The 16,402-nt window shown below is 38.5% G+C and overlaps 1 protein-coding gene across 6 annotated transcripts in view; it reads right to left on the bottom strand.

Moving 5' to 3' along the window:
* Positions 1 to 16: 16 nt before the first annotated feature.
* micu3a (mitochondrial calcium uptake family, member 3a) overlaps positions 17 to 16,402 on the bottom strand; it is a 31,678-nt gene continuing 15,292 nt past the window's right edge. For 2 of the 6 annotated variants that reach the window (XM_044345944.1, XM_044345942.1), the window contains 6 exons: positions 13,468 to 13,563; positions 6,621 to 6,715; positions 6,304 to 6,475; positions 3,963 to 4,071; positions 3,689 to 3,846; positions 17 to 1,556 (listed from right to left, as the gene is read on the bottom strand). In XM_044345944.1, coding sequence (XP_044201879.1) covers positions 1,458 to 1,556; positions 3,689 to 3,846; positions 3,963 to 4,071; positions 6,304 to 6,475; positions 6,621 to 6,715; positions 13,468 to 13,563 — 729 coding nt within the window. In that variant the 3' untranslated portion in view covers positions 17 to 1,457. Of the gene's footprint in view, positions 1,560 to 2,420; positions 2,490 to 3,688; positions 3,847 to 3,962; positions 4,072 to 6,303; positions 6,476 to 6,620; positions 6,716 to 13,467; positions 13,564 to 16,402 lie in introns of those variants that run through there. The other 4 variants (XM_044345946.1, XM_044345947.1, XM_044345943.1 and 1 more) reach the window with 3 other exon arrangements.

A 16,402-nucleotide genomic window follows, 5' to 3' on the forward strand; every position in this document is an offset into this window, starting at 1 on the left:
CAAGTGACACCACGGATTTCACGTCCTCTTAAAATAGTTTATTCATGCATGAAAATTCATTCACCAGCTCTACTGATGTGACAAATACATGACTTATTCCAAACATAATGAAAATAATTTACATTATGAGAAATAACTTGGCAAAACCCCACCTTTAATTACACATCTAGACTTATTCCTTCATTTCAACATATTGAAATTATATTCCATATTTCACACTGAGACATCCACAATTTATATTCAATAACTCATAATATATTACAACATTAAAGATATAGTACATATAATGTAATCATTGCACGTTAGTTTTTTTTGCTGTCAAAAACTACCCAGTGCTGGTAAAATTGTTGAATGAGAAAGGGAATGGATAGAAGGCACCTATGTGGATATAGTATGTCGTACATGCACCTAAGACACTCAAACACAAAATAGGTCAAGACATTGAGGATTCAGTTATGTAAAAATATGGAAATGACAAAAATAAATTGCATCACCCTCTCTTGTCTTCGTGTTCTGTGCTGTCACATCCAGGTCAAAGACACCCCAAGTGTTGTAGTAATATTAGGATAATGTAACATTAATAACTGTGGCAATTGTGTTTATATACTTAGTGCAGTAAAAAAGCATTTAAAGTAACAAAAGCTATACTGGCTATATGAGATAAAAACATATTTAAATGAAAAAGGACAGATGATGGGACCAAGGTGAATACAACACATATTCATAATACTTTAATTCAATAAATTTTAGTGTATGTGAATATATTATTTTACAATAGTTTTATCAATTACATGTAGATCTCTTCATAACTAGCAGATTTCGGTAATATAGTTACTGTTGTGCTCTTTAAGTTTTTACAGTTTGTAGTGAAGCAGCTCAGCTATTAATGTGAAATGAGTGATTATTCTACCCCTCCCAAAAAATTCAGAGCATTTTGATGAAGTACATAATCATGTCATTCACTGAGTGAAAACACTGCAAACATTTCTTATTGTTTGTACATATATTATATTAATTATTAATATTAATACTTTGCATTTTTAGGCAGGTCAGATTAAGTAAGTGATTGTGACTAAACATGTCATTACTTCACCCAAAAAGGTAATAGATTTATTCAAAATTTAAAAAAATCATTATTTGTAGTTCTACTGTTGTGGAGGTGCCATCCATAGACAGTTAAGTTTTATTCTAATCTGGTTTTATTGTGTTTTAATACCCTGTAATCATACTTGGGATGATTGGCAGCAGGTGACTGAGAAAACAGGAACCAAAAGAGGAATGATGTTGCTCATAATCAGCATCAAGAACATCAGTCAGCTGTGTGCAGACATGCTTGTAATTGTTATCAGCTTCAGAGGTCTAAAGGACTTTTATATATAAAAGTCAGAGCTTAATTTGATTTATTTCATCATTAGAGGTGTTTTTTAATCATCTTCCTCCATGCTTTTTCTCCTCCTCTACAGGTTCTCCTTGTACCTCCTCAAGAGCTTGTGCACTTGTTTCTTGGCCTCAGAGCGAACACACCTGGAGAAGGACGTGTGGTGTTGGCCCTTCACCTGGTAAACACAGAGCAAAGAGAGGCACAGTCATGTTGGGGGCTACAAGTCAGCTCTTTTTAACTATGATTTGTACTATAACCACAGTGACAAAGAAACATTCCAGTCAATAGTCAATCAGTCAACAGCTATTCAGGGGTATATTTCCTTTATCTTGCAACTTTTACTGGGTGAAAGTGTTGAAATGGGAAAAAAAACTTTTCAAAAGTTCACAAATACTTGGCACGTGATTTTGTGCTGTGCACACATTCTGGATTATCCAAAATGAAAACATTCAGGAACCAACTGTTGCAACACTGTAAACCTACTGGCACACTGTGTATGACCTTGATATATGACAGTTTACAGGATGTACAAGCAGTACATAATTAAATCTAGATGTATTTCCTCAATGAGGTGCATATTATGAAAATCACATTTATCATTTAACTTTCACTTTACTGTTATAAAATGTTTACCAACCAACTTAACTCAGATTTATTCATTCTATTAAGGCACTGCTGTAAGACCAGGTTTTGAGTTAAAACACTGTATGTTTATGGTGGGACAGGTGAATCTGTGATGTCAGAGATGTCAAATTTTAAGTTAAATTCCCCTTTCCTGTAAATATTTGCAGAAGACACAACAGTGTTACCTGTAGGTTGTAGATTAGTGGCATTGTTGTACTGTCATAATGCAAGTTTATCATAACAGGCCACATTTACAGTAATGGTGCAAATGATACAGTAAATATAATATTCTATATCAAATGTCAAAGATATTTTCATTTTCAAATAATTTCATTCTAACATAAAAATGAATTAACTTCATGGGCATCATCTAACATCCTCTCTTGTTGTTGGTTGTTATGGTTGTTGGTGATACTTATCTGCTTGCCAGCTCCTTTTTCAGACAGGATTTAAAGGAAGTGGCGCGTTCCACAGCTTTATAGCCCTGAGAGATTTGTAGAAAGTCGCCATGGCAGAGAAAAAAAGAGGGAGAAAGAAAGGAAAACAAATGGGAAAGAAGAAGAAAGTATAGTGTTGTAACGCAAGTGAGGTTGGTATGATGGAAGCACAGATGAGCGTAGCAGAAAGATCGAGGATGCAGGCAAAGCAAAGAGGGAGGGAGAGAGAGAAAGAGATCGTAAGAGAGAACATTGTTAATAAGCCAAGAATGCGAGGCCAAGACAGCGTCCAAAGAAGACCATGCGGTCATATACAGAATAACTTTTAGCTTCACTGTTGTGCAATGTTAGTGAAGTTTGCAACATATCAAGCAAGTAGAAAATGAGGCTCTGTACTGTGCTGCTGTATCACAAAACACCACTAGAGGGCAGTGTCCATCCTCCGGAAGAATACTGTAACGTTGATTAAAGGTGATTTCCAGTTCGGTTGGGAGTTTTTCATCAGTTCAAGTAATTCATTGAAGTTGTTACCAGACTCTGTCAGCTTAGATGGCCAAAATCAAACACAACTTTAGCAATATTGTGTGCCATTTAGAATGTTTTACATCCCTATTTAACTGAAATTTCACTGAAGGTCTTTTATCAGCTTTATATTCTTTACAACCTAAATGTGTTGTATGGATTTTATTCTACTCTGTGTAAAGTCATTTTCTTTGTGTTGTTTCCATTTTGGCTACATTTTTAATTTCTTGTATTTAATTTCTTTTATTTTTCTTCTGCAGTGGCAGAAGGTTCAATGATAGCCTCAGATTTTTAGAACAGATATTTGGCTCTCAAACAAATCGTGACAAGTCATCCGAATAAAACACACTACCAAAGTGTCTGTTGTGTTTGCAGACTTGACCTGGAAATCAGATGTTTTTTTTGTTCATGCTTCACAAAAGATGATTACTTATACTGGGAATTTCACCAGGACAATAGAGGGGATGTGATTAGATCATCCTGAACAGAACGACGTAGGCTCCTTTTCATAGATAACTTTAAAGGAAAAATTCACGGCTGTGAATATGATGATTTCTTAAAACTAGCTTACCTATGCAGTAGAAATCTGCAATTATTTTTTAAATTGATGCACGTCTCGTCCAATCAGCTACTGACTGACTTGACTGATGGTATGTTCATGACTATGAGCGCTTTATCTCTACTAGCATTAATCTTTCAGTTTCTCTCGCACACAGTTCCTCACCCTGGCTCCTCTGTGCAGCCGGTCCTTCATTATGCCAATGAACTCCTTGTATGAAAGCTGGTCGTCGTGATCTACATCAAAGATCTTGAAGATAGTGTGGACCAGGTGACGTGTCAGCTTTAGACCTGTGGCCACATACACGGCCCTCGCAAACTCATCTGGTAGGAGTAAAACAAAGTAGAACATTTTTCTAGCTTTCTGCCCACCAAGCTGGAGGAGAAAACACGTGTGTCTAAGCAGAAACCTCGTGAGACCGTAGTTGCTCTCTTCCTACCTTGTCCGATCGAGCGAGAAGCAAAATTGTACATCTGCATGGCGATGGCGAAGTCCTCGAGGTTGTTGAGAAACTGGAAGAAGGATCTGAACTCATCAAAGGTGATTCCCTGAAACACCAGGAGAAACCACACATGAGGCAAGAACACTATAACCAGTCAGGAAAATTACTGAGGGGGAAAAATATTGATGAAATTGCCGTACTCGGGGAAAAAAAGAAGCTAGTAAACGAGAGTAATGATTGTTTCAGCACAGACTGCCATCCAAAGTGACCTTGACAGACGTGCATACAACATTCCTCGAGGCACATCAGCTCTGTGACCTGAAATATTAACTAACCAAAACCAAAAAAATGTAAAAAACAACTGACCATACTACTGACCACTAACAGAGAGACTTCATGAAACGGGTCTATTAATGACATAAGAGGTCATTAATGACAGGATTGTGTGCACATGATATGAAAAATACAAAAAGCAGCCTTCTTGCAGTATTTTACAATCCTATAGGAGCTGCACACAGCAATAATGCCGAAGCCATTCAACATGTAGCTGACTGTTCAAATGGCAGGTGGTTGTACACTGTAGATAAGACAATGTAACCCAAGGATGATTTTCTTTATATGAGCTTTATATATGCTTACAATGAAATTAATGACAAAAGCTCATGTGAACAAACTTCAAGTCTAGGATTCTTTTGTTTATGCAAAACCACCACATGCTCTTTGCTTTGAATCAAAGACAGACGTATGATGGCTAGATATATAAGAGACACAGTGAAAAAAAAAAAAGATCATAACAAATACGAAAATGTAGTCTATGTAGCTTTACATGAGTAAATCCAGGTTAAAATACACAGATAAATAGGTGTAATTAGGTGTTTATCTGTGTGTGCTAACCTCTCCAACCCTCATATGGAGAAAGAAAGGATGGCGTGCTAACTGGGTAGCGGGATAGACTGACAGATTGTAACTGCAGGTTAGATGTATTGTACGAGGCAGAGACCAACCTCCTGCTTCTTCCACAGCATGAAAAGGAAAAAAAAGGGAAGGACAGAAACAGAACCTGGTTGTATAAAGACTACAGACAGACAGACACAGATAGATAGATAGATAGATAGATAGATAGATAGATAGATAGATAGATAGATAGATAGATAGATAGATAGATAGATAGATAGATAGACAGATAGATAGATGGATAGATAGATAGACGGGCACTGTCAAGTGTGTGTGTGTGTTTGTGTGTGTGTGTGTGTGTGTGTATGATCAAGTGAAGCAGTGGAGCACTGAAGTGTGGAAAGCCACAACAGCCTCAGGCAGAGACAGTGGTGGGAAATTACGGACGCTCTAGATGGCTGGAAGGGTTAGGAGCATCCGTAGAGGAAGAATAAATCAAACAGATGTATGAAGAGATGATTTAAAGAGGTATTTTTGTCATCTAAAGAAAAATTAATAATTCAAAAGATCACATTTTGGCAGCTTTGCATGTTTTTTTCCCCACATATTTTGCATTCATTTACATACTTTAATTTACTTATTCTGAAATGTCCAAAGTACAAGAGGAGCCTGTTTGAACCTGTTTGTTATGACTTCTCAATCTTTAAAGTAGCCATTAAAAAGTCCCTAAATGTATCTTAGTAAGTGTCAAGTAAGATTAACAGGGAAACTATAATGTTTGATAGCTCTTGCTGTCAATACGTTTGATATCAGTGACCCATTAAAGTTGACATCTATATATTTCTATTCAATCTACAAAGATGGCAGAACATCCAGTGTCATGGTTGAGATGTCTCACGTCATTGCTAGAAGTGCATACTATGGGGGATACTTACAGATGTTACTACAGATCTAAATGATCTCAGTCAATCTGATTTGCATGAAGAGCTGCTACATAAGATCTGATGTGGGACTGTCTGAAGAGCATCAGCACGTAAAAGAAACTCTTTCTGTTGCTCGACTTGGAAAGCTGAAAGACACTTTTAAAACATTTATTAAATAATTTCTGTAAAGAGAAAATATCACAGCCTAGGCCTACTTAATAAGTGTTATTGGCATTATCGATCATGGCGCACTGGACTGGACCTGCTGGGAGCCATTAAAAATCAGGAAAACAGGCAGGAGGGACCTTGGTACTTTAGTAAATAAGAAGAAACACAATTTAGCTGTTTAGCACCTAAAAAAGGGCGAAGGCAATCCACCCACAACATGGTCAGAATGAACTCAAAGTTACTGTTTTGAGACAGAGAAGGTTTTATGTACTATGCTGTGCGTATCCCTTCCTTACATGTATGTCCATGCGTTCCTCTACCAGTAAAAAATAGTGTGCATGCATGTGCTGTACCTTCTCATCAGGTATACACTGCCGGACGTTCTCCAGGTAGGCGCTGATGTTCTCCACATTGGTGAAGCGCAACAGGATTTTGGCAAAGTCTTCCTCACTGATAGTAGTCATCCCTTTAGAGTAGGTCAGAAACTCAATTTCCAACACCTCAGTCTGGAGGTTATCCATAAACCTGAAGAACAGAAAAGAAAAGAAAGGAGAAGAGATTTTACTCAAAGATTTCTCATAAGAAGCATGTTGGTATTTCAAGGTTTGGTTTATATTGTTCATAGCATTAGCAAACATTTTGTGCTCTTGCTCTTGTGTATTTTTAGTACCTGTAGAAGTCATCAAAGGTGAGCTCTGCCTTCCCTTTCTTTCCAAAGAAATGGACCAATAGGGTGGTGTCAATCGTTATACTCTCATCTGCTCGCTATGAATCATCAGACAGGGAGTCATGAGGGGGATAAGAGAGAAAATCAATGAGTTACTCATCAGAAACTTCAAGCATTTTGGTTGGAGGAGAAGCAGTGGGCAGGAGTCCATCAGCAATCCAACATGGTCACCGTGGTGCCAGGCTAGCGGGAAGCAGGTTTCTGCTGCACGTGTGCAAAACGTGCATTAAATGAGCAACGACAAAACTGTCAATCAAACAGACCAATACCGATCAGCTCAGACAAACAGTCAGCGGCCATCATGACATCAACGCACCAGTCTAGGCAGCAATAACGCTAAAGTTAAATCTCTCAGATCAGATAGGTGTTCATTTGAGTTATAGACACAATTTAGACATGGTGGAAACATTTCCCTGTCGAAGCATTCAGGAAGATATTTGCTGCGCAGATGGACAAGAAGGCATCTTCCTGTTGTATCACGGCAGTTGCATGTGGTAACCTGTGGTATTTGACAACTTTGATTTGGCCATCATGACCGAGTACTAAAATCAGATTAGAGTCGATTTTTAAATCTGAATGAAACTGAACTGAGTGATGCAAAGGTGTGTTTCTATTGACTGACTGGGGATTGCATGAGGAAAGAACATGAGTGGGATCAAATGACCAGACAGCAAAGATCTTCCTCATCATTGGCTCTTGAAAGCAATGTGAGATATTTTGTAGCCCTGACACTAATTATTTCTTGTATAGCTCAACTATCTCTTCATGCAGCCCAGACTGGCGAGGAGTGTTGCTGTAGCAGCGTGAAACACAGACCAACAGAGGCTGGTGAAGACATGAGAAGTGCTTAAGTAGCAGTACAAAGAAAAATACAGGGACACAATGACAAACAGAGTCATGCCTATACTCCGCTGAGGATGTGTAGACAAAGAGGGAAAGAACAGTTGACAAAGAGAAAGAGAAGAGGTGCGAGAAAGAGAGAGAGGAGGGTGAGAAGACTTGTGGAAGAACAATTAAGGACAAGACAGATAAACATACAGACACTTAGCTGGCGAACATACACAGACACATTAAAGCCACCACGTCCCATGCATTTCTCTGCAAATGCCACATTGACACACCCGAACAGAATATCAAATCACAAACAGCAGCGCTAAACAAAACCCACATGAGCACAAATGCAGAGAATGTGAGACGATTCCACCTTTTTCCGTCAACGGATGAGACTCTTGGGTGTCACCTTTGCCAGTTTTCTGGTGTTTCTTTCTCTTTCTTTTTTTTCTACACTTCTTGTTTACATATCCCTCTATCTTATCTTGCCTCTGGTGTTTGCAAGTATCTTCGCTCAATTATCCCATTTAACAGGCTTTGTGCTGTTTGTTCTCTTTGTTTGTGCTGTAATCTGTTGTTTAACACTTCTTTAATCCCTTACAAAAACCCCCTCTGGAGAAGAGGAAACAAGGTGACTTGGGATAGGTTTGGTGTGCCTTCGAGAGGACTGTGCATAATCGTTTGCGTGAATATATGTACGTATGCTAACATGTCTTATCTCAGAAAAAGGTGACTGTGCTTTTGAGCAGTTCCAGAAAAACTCAGCCAGTGCCAGGACAGAAAGAGAGGATGTCAAAATCCCATCTTTTTACTCTCTCTCTCGCTGCCATGCCCCACCCCGTCAATCCCCCCCTCCCCCCACCCTCTGTTCAATCCATGGCCATGCTAAAAGGTATATGCAGACATCAGATTGAGTGAAATCTCATGTCCCTCTAAGGAGGTGGAGCGTTTGTGCCATTTCCATCATCATCATCATCATCATCATCATAATTATCATCAGCAAGATGCCAGTCGTGGTTCTACCTCGAGGGTAAAATCCTAAAATCCAATGCGGGACAAGAAGAAAACGTCAAACAAGATGACACAGATTTTAAAGAAGAAAAGAAAAGGCGATGTTTGCTAAAGTCAAGGTGTTGTAGTTTTTGTTGTGCTTGTTTGGTGTGACACAGTGTGTATTAGGTCTGTCAATATAATATCATGATGGAGAGAAAACTTTGCATATTGATTCAGGTGAGAAGTAAGTTAAGGTTTCGCCTTTTTGGCTTGTCAAAGATGTGATATTAATCCTGCTGAAAAGTTTATATATTTCTATGAACTGTGAGCTTTAAATCGAAGAGTGATTTTTAACTTTCCAGATCATTTAATTTCATCACTTTCTAGAGGCCTGTAGAGATAAAACTACATTATTTTACAAGACAAGGCAAAGATAAATCTCCTACAAATAAACATTGTTTTATGGAGCAGAAAAATATTTTTGTTCTTCCTTCCAAACTTCCCCTCAGATTCATCTTGTCATCCTCTTGAGTGATGCTGACCCCGAGGTTGGGAACCTCTGGGATAGGCGTGTAGTTATCTAAAAGGTCAAATGGCAAAAGTCTATTAAATTCAGTTGAAACAGGTTGCGCAATCAGATTATAGGTCTCAGTTTTGGGCAATTACAGCTACCGATGCACATTATTCATATGCTCTCAGTGGATTAACTAACCAAAGTCCAAACAAAATGCCCTTTAGTAGATGCTGCTTTAATGGATGCAGATTGGTTACTCACAGGATTAAAAAATGTGTTCTGGGAAACGGACATTAAAAGAAAATCTTGTTTTAAGACCACACACAATGTAACATTAGTGACTCTCAACTTTTGGTCTGTTTGTGATTCACTTCGCAGTCTGGTCTTTTGGTCTCTGATTAGGGACAAAGGAAGATTTGCTTCATATAAACACTGACAAACTGAAACAATTACAGACGTATCATTTCAGCGTCTTGTTTTTCTCTGTCTCACTTATTTAAGGGTCTTTTCATTAAGCCTCTGATTATGGACAAACAGGACAAAAATACATTTTGCTCTTTTATCTTATAACTGACACATTACTTAAGTCTTTATGACACATGAGTGGTTCATACATCTAGACCAGGTGGTGTGTCTCTGCCTCTCTTCTCTCCTCTCTGGATTTCTCTCCTGTTCTTTTGCTAATATAAAACTGTTTAAGTTGCTGTTTTGCTCTTAAAACAAGAAAATCATTTTATATGCCATTAAAGAAATTCTTCTGGAATCTGATGGCTGTCTAATCTAATGTGCAATGAGTGGGTTCATGTGGTAAAAAACATAGTTAGAGAAGCCCAGTGTTATTTTTTACAACAACAATGTATCAATAACAATGTGTGAGAGGCGTTTATGGAGCTTTATAGCAAGTTTCAGCTCATTGTTTAGCTGTCCTGCCTGCAACTTTACTATTTTTCTCCACTCTCACTGCTCTCAGTGTCGTTTTCGGCCACTGCAGGCAGCTGTTTTTAGAGAAAAAGCTCTAAAATCCCACCTGCTCAGCACCAAATGGCAAACAGACACTATTAGGAACTAACTGGTGAACATGATGGAGCATTTAGCAGCTAAAGAGGCAGATATTTCCTCAGGAGTTGATTAGAGACCAAAAAAAGAGTTAAAGAGGAGTGAATATTGGACTTATTCAGAGGGTGACGAAACACGAATGAATGATATGTTGTTCTGTAACAGTTTGCTAACAAGTTTGCATTATCAAAAACGTGGTAAGTCAGTGTTGTGTTTACTATTTATTTACTTACTTAAGTGGCCAAAAAATAGTTATTGCAGGTTTAAAGTTTTTTTTAGTAAAAAGAGCCTGCTGCTGTTGAGAGCATTGAGACTGAACCAGAGAGTAAATCCAAAACAATGCACTAAAAGATATCTCTACAAGTGACTCCTTTCACATTACACATAGTTATTTGATATATTGCTAATATGAAAAGTGTACAGCTTTAATCATTAACCATTTTAAGATTTCTTATCCGAGCAGGCTTGGACTGGCATCGTAGGAAAACAGCCGGTATCGTTAACCTCGAACATGACACTAGAACTAGTGATTGTTTTGATTACAGCAACTATAACTTCTTTTTAAATCAAATGTTTAACCAGAGAAAACTTGACCTCACTGTACTGTGGTGTAATTTCACTCAAAAGTCAGTGCATAGATTTAAGCGGATGTATAGTGGCACAAATCGTCAAGAACTGAAAAATATTGGTATTAATATTTGTCCTTGAGGAACCTGTATCAGTCTAACCTCAGGTAGACATAATGCCAAACTGATCATAACAAGCTTATCATTCCTGGAAGTGTGGCAGCACTAGTGTGAGCTCATCATCCCCATGACGACGTAATGATTACCACGCCCACAGGGCACGAGCCGACACCTGGTGTATGCATGTGTCTATTTGTCCATGTACTTGTGTGTGTGTGTGTGTGTGTGTGTAAGCTTCAACAGACTTTGATCATGAAGCTGAAGGTAAAAACAGTAATTACTGATGTAAACACTAAACAGTCTTCCTCACCCTCCCTATCTGTGAGTAATACCTCGGAGGAAGAGCTCATTGTCTGTCTTTAGTCAAGTCAGTCAGACTGTCAGTCAGTCACACCTTACAGGGGTAAAAACAGCTCACCCTCCCTTTCCCTTCCCACGATTTGTTCTTCTTTCTCCCCACACCTCCCTCCTATTTTTTTTATCTCTTCTTTCTTCTTCTTCTCCCTCTCCTATCACTTCTTTCCCTGCTCTGATTACTCTGATTTCCTTTCTCCTCATACTACCCGTCAGTACCTCCTTCAGCTGACAAACATAGAGGTGATTTGGCCTTTCATTCCCTCCCTCCTGCTCTACCTGTCAGTCAGACCCTCCTTCGCCAGACAAAAGCAAAGAGGTATAATGGTGACTAATCTGTTGAGTAAACACATCTTTCTCTAAATACAACCTGCTTCTTTCTTTTCCCCCTGAATGTGCTTCCCAAAACCTTTTTTCTCTCCACACACTTTGTTCCTCAACATTTGTTCTCCCTGCTGACCTGTGGCATCTTCTTTGGGCCTCTCTCACCTCTTTGTTGTCTCTCTGATTTTATCTCTTCCTTTTTTTTCTTTCTTCACCCTCTGGTTTTCTACTTATCTGATCAAGCGTTCTTAAAGATTAGTTAAAATTCAGTGTTTTGTTTCTCTTCAGCCCGCTCCTTTTTCCTTCTATCGTGTCTGATATTTTGTTTAATCTTCTTCACTTTATCAATTTTCTATTTCCCTCACACTTTTAATATCCCTGTTTGTCCTCACCCCTCCTTCCCTCTCTGTCTGTTCTGTCCGTCTGACGTCCCGGCAGATGAAAGGCTCCTCCGTGTAAATACAAGGTCAGCCCCGACACACTTCACTGTCATTACCTCCACCTCAGCTTCCGCTGCCACCGCAGCACATAGCCTGTCATTAGCCTGGGAGCTAGCCTGCTAGCACTACGTTAGCTGTTATTAATCATTACCAGCACCTTCAAGCTGTTTTTTTCTATTGACGTTACGCTGTCTTGCACGTATGTTAGACATATCTGGAAGCCAATGAAAAAGTAGTAAAGACAAGATTTTTCAATTTAACACAAATTGCCAAAATTGCTATCTTACGAACTTGTTAAGTGATTCTTTTCATTCTATTAATTGTGCCCCAAAACACTTCATTGTGTGATAAGTAATATTTATGTCTAATCTTGTAAGCATTCACTTTTGAGGTTATGTTTAAAGGTATCACTATCATATATCATATTTTGAATTTCCAAATGTACATACTTTTGTAACTCAAAGTTTAGAAGCAATAGATTTCTTTACTCCAACAAAAATTATTCATCAATTCTATGTGATTCAAGAAGAGTGTTTGGTGCTATAATGATCAGGGTTTTTGTATGTGCTGTGCAGGAAGCATTCTTATTATTATACCGGTGTCATTACACAGGTTGTGGTGTAAACTGAGAATGATTTCACACCAAAGTTACAACACTAGCCACAACACGGCACAGATAACAAGGCACAGATACCCATACAGAAGCATAATGAAGAGACAAAAGGCAGGTGATAAGACTGAGAAACAGGTTATTAAGATACAAACGTTACAATATCTTTGATCTAACTAGCATCATTGGACAGATCTGTCACAGCAGTACAATAGATATAATTCTTTAGAAATAATAATCAACAAGAACAAATATAAAGAAGAAAGTTCTTGTTATATTTGTTCAAACAGGGATATGTGAGTGACATCATGAAATGGGTTATGATAGAAAGATTCTTCAAACATTTGGAGGAGACTCAGATTTCACATACAAATTTAGAAAGAGTGTCAAGTCGAGAAAGAGAGTTTATACTGCGTGATAATATCGTGTTGAGTGTGAGGAGTCTGAGCTCCTCCAAACAGGAATGATTTTACACGGGGGAAAGGGAAGGTAGTCTCTAGACTCTTAATGTGGTTTGTAAAAACAGAGTGATAGAAGTATAGCAGCTATTGAATAATCTAACTTCATGAGGCGAGGGAGTGGTGATGAAAACTAGAGATGCTGGGAGAGATAGGAAGGTACATCTGAACTAATGTGTGTACATCAGTATCAAGCCAACCCAGAATAAAAGAGTTAAGGGGATCATAACTTTTATAACAATCCCATACCGACAAACATTTTGGGTTTTTTAGCCATGAGGAATTTGAAATACAAAATAAAAAAAGGAATCTTTTGGTTTATGTGAAAATCGAGCAGTTCAGCCTGACTGACTCCATGTCTTCTTGCATTTCTGGTCTTATTCTGGCCAAGCTTGATGCAGCTATGTTACCCTGAACCTACTGGGATGATTGGAAGTTCTAACAGAGGGAAGGAGAGGATAAAGAAAGAGTGGAGGATGAATAATGGAGGGATGAAGCGACAGAGGACAGTTGGGTCTGTGTACCTCCGCCAGGTCAGAAAAGAGGACTTGACTGGCGCTTCGTCTCAGAACGTCCCAGTAACTCCGCGCCACAAACTCCTGACTGTCTTTTTTTAGCACCTGTAGGAGCGGTCAAGCAGGGCCAGGGTCAGTTCACTTCCAATTCTACTACTTCAGGAAGTAAACTTCAGCTTTCAATGATCACTTCATCAGTTCTCATGATATACAAACATACACATATACTGTATAATCACAAACAGTGTCACATATAGTAGCATATAGCATATATATAGTATACCAGATCAAGATTATTATGCTAGAATCAGGCCTTTACTGAACTAACAATGTGGGAACCACATTCATCCAAAATGGTTATGACGAATAGTGACAGATGTGGGAATTATTTGCTAACTCTATAGTGTAGTGAAATAGAAAAGCTGGCTAATGCAGCTTGGGAGAAAGATAATCAAAACCTCAAATGTTAAGAATTCATTTTCTGTCATCAAAACCATTTCATCTACAGCACTAATATTGATTTATGATGTTTGATTTCGCTGTAAATTCATCCACACTGGTAAACACCAAGCATAAACACTCATTAGTGTCAAACACAGCAGGAATGAAGGGAGGAAGGGTCAGATTATATACAAAAACTCTTCTTCTCTCCAAATCTAGATACATCTCAGATAAAGCAAAGGACATATTTGGAATATATGTTCTCTATATTTTTTAATCGCTGCTATAAGGCTCCTATATTCAAAGCACTAAACCTAGCCTTTCTTTACCATGCCTTTGCACTGATTCAGCATCACACACAAGTCAAATTTTGATCAAATCTGAATAAAAAATCTGTTTTTATCTAATCTCTGATCTCTCTGAAGCAAATACACAGTTCTTCCACCCAAAAGCAGGTTTTCCTGTGTTACTCATATGATAGTAAACCAGCTGAAAGTATTTCCGTCCCTGACACTATAAAAAGCTGACTTTTTTTTGAGCCGGTTCTGTTAAGAGTGTATTCTGCCTTCATTAAAGCCGACAGCGGTGCTGAGCTCCTGACCACCCACATCGTCTTTCTCTCCAGGGAGAACCAAGCAGCAGCCATTTTAACATGACCCTGCACCGCTCTTAACTTCACGGTGACAATGCAGCTATCCATCACGACGCTGACAGGATGAGGAGTGTGTGTGTGTGTGTGTGTGTGTGTGGGAGAGAGAGAGAAAGGAAGAGAGAGAGAGAATGAAAGCTCATAGTCTGAATAGAGATAAGTGGATGTTGCATTCAGTCACTGGACAGTACAAATCCTGCCTCGTTTTACATCTTCAGTAGAAAATCTTCATTACAACTCAGGATGGACAGACTTCCACCGTGTTTATCATTAATCCCAAGAGGAATTTACCTTTTTTCCCTTTAAATAAGATCGTAAAAATGTTTTTTTTCTAGACAATATATGTGTTCAAATCTCTCATATTTCATTATTACTTGCTAATTTTGATTTAATAGTTATTTCCAGCCTTTTATGTGATCATAACTTATTAACAGAATGGTGTTTTTTAATTCTTAACAGAATCGTAACAAGAGAATAAATCCTTCTTTTACATGAAATAATAAAATGGTTGTCAGTTTAATTTTGGATGCCAGCAAACTGATGTTCACCCATTACTACAAACTTTTGCTTTCTTTCTAATGGAAATGTGAATCTGCTCAGACAATGGAAGCAACTTTCTGTTTGTATCCTTCAATAAAAAATCCCTCCTAACAAAACTCCCCCCAACAGGAACAAACACAAATGACTAAACAAACAGCACGTGTCCTAAAACATGTCTAAAACGGACAGCGGCTGATTGTGTTTCCAGCTTTAGAGTGTCTCGAGTCATTTTAAATCACATCACTCTCTTTTTGCAAGAGTTCATCTCGCCTGACCCCTTAAATATATTACTCCTCTTCTGTCATCCCTCTCTCCATTCATCCCACCCTCTGCCATCATCCCTCGATCAATCACTCGGCTGAGCTGGCAGATGGACGCTGTCTTGAACAGTCTTTCTCTGCTGCCCTCCCTCTTTCCATCCATTCTTTCATCCACCCTTTCAAGCAGCGTACTACTGAGTACATTTAACTGACAACAGAGGATCAAGTGGACTGGGTCAGGGTCCAGCATGTGGGTGATGGGGGAATTAAACAGAGTCCCCAGAATGAAGCGAAATAGTCCAAACAAAATACTAAATTAGTGAAAACTAGGTAAAGTGAAGTTTGTATGATTAACCAGCCAGCAGGCTGTATCTCTATCTCCTCTATTTCTCTACCATATAATTGTAATTTATCAGAAACAGCATTTTTATGTGAATTGCAATGTATAAAAGGGGAAATTAAAGTAACAGTAAGACATTTGAAGATATATGCTTATTTGCTTTCTTGCTAAGAGTTAGGTTAGAAGATCAAGACCGCCATTATGTCTGTCCATAAGAATAAACCTTGATTAGCTTAGCTTAGCTTAGTTTAGCTTAGCCCCCCGCTTCCAGTCTCTTAGCATAGAGACTGGAAGTGGGGGGAAACAGCTAGCCTCGCTCTGTCCAAAGTTCCAGGCAACCAGAGCCCCGACAAAGAAATAGTCCAGTGTACAACCAAAGAAAAGGTAAAACTTGACGTTTTCACACTTCGGATTTCATACAAATTAAGCAAATTAGATATAATGTGTTAGTTGACGAGCTATAGAGGTGCTAGTAAGCAGATTTTGTTATCTTTGGACAGATCCATGCTAGCTGTAGCTATGCAAAGTTAAGCTAACTGTCTGCTGGCTGGAGCCATATTTTTACCATATAAACATGAGAGTGGTGTCTCACTTGACTGTCGGCAAGAAAGCTAATAAGCGTATCTAAAAAAAAATGTCAACCTATTCCTTTAACTGCAGTTCCCAATATTGTGAAACGCACACTAAGCTGAAAATGTCCAACGTTCAGAAGTG

This window comes from Thunnus albacares, chromosome 3 (genome assembly GCF_914725855.1).
Source record: "Thunnus albacares chromosome 3, fThuAlb1.1, whole genome shotgun sequence".
NCBI classification, from domain to species: Eukaryota; Metazoa; Chordata; class Actinopteri; order Scombriformes; family Scombridae; genus Thunnus; species Thunnus albacares.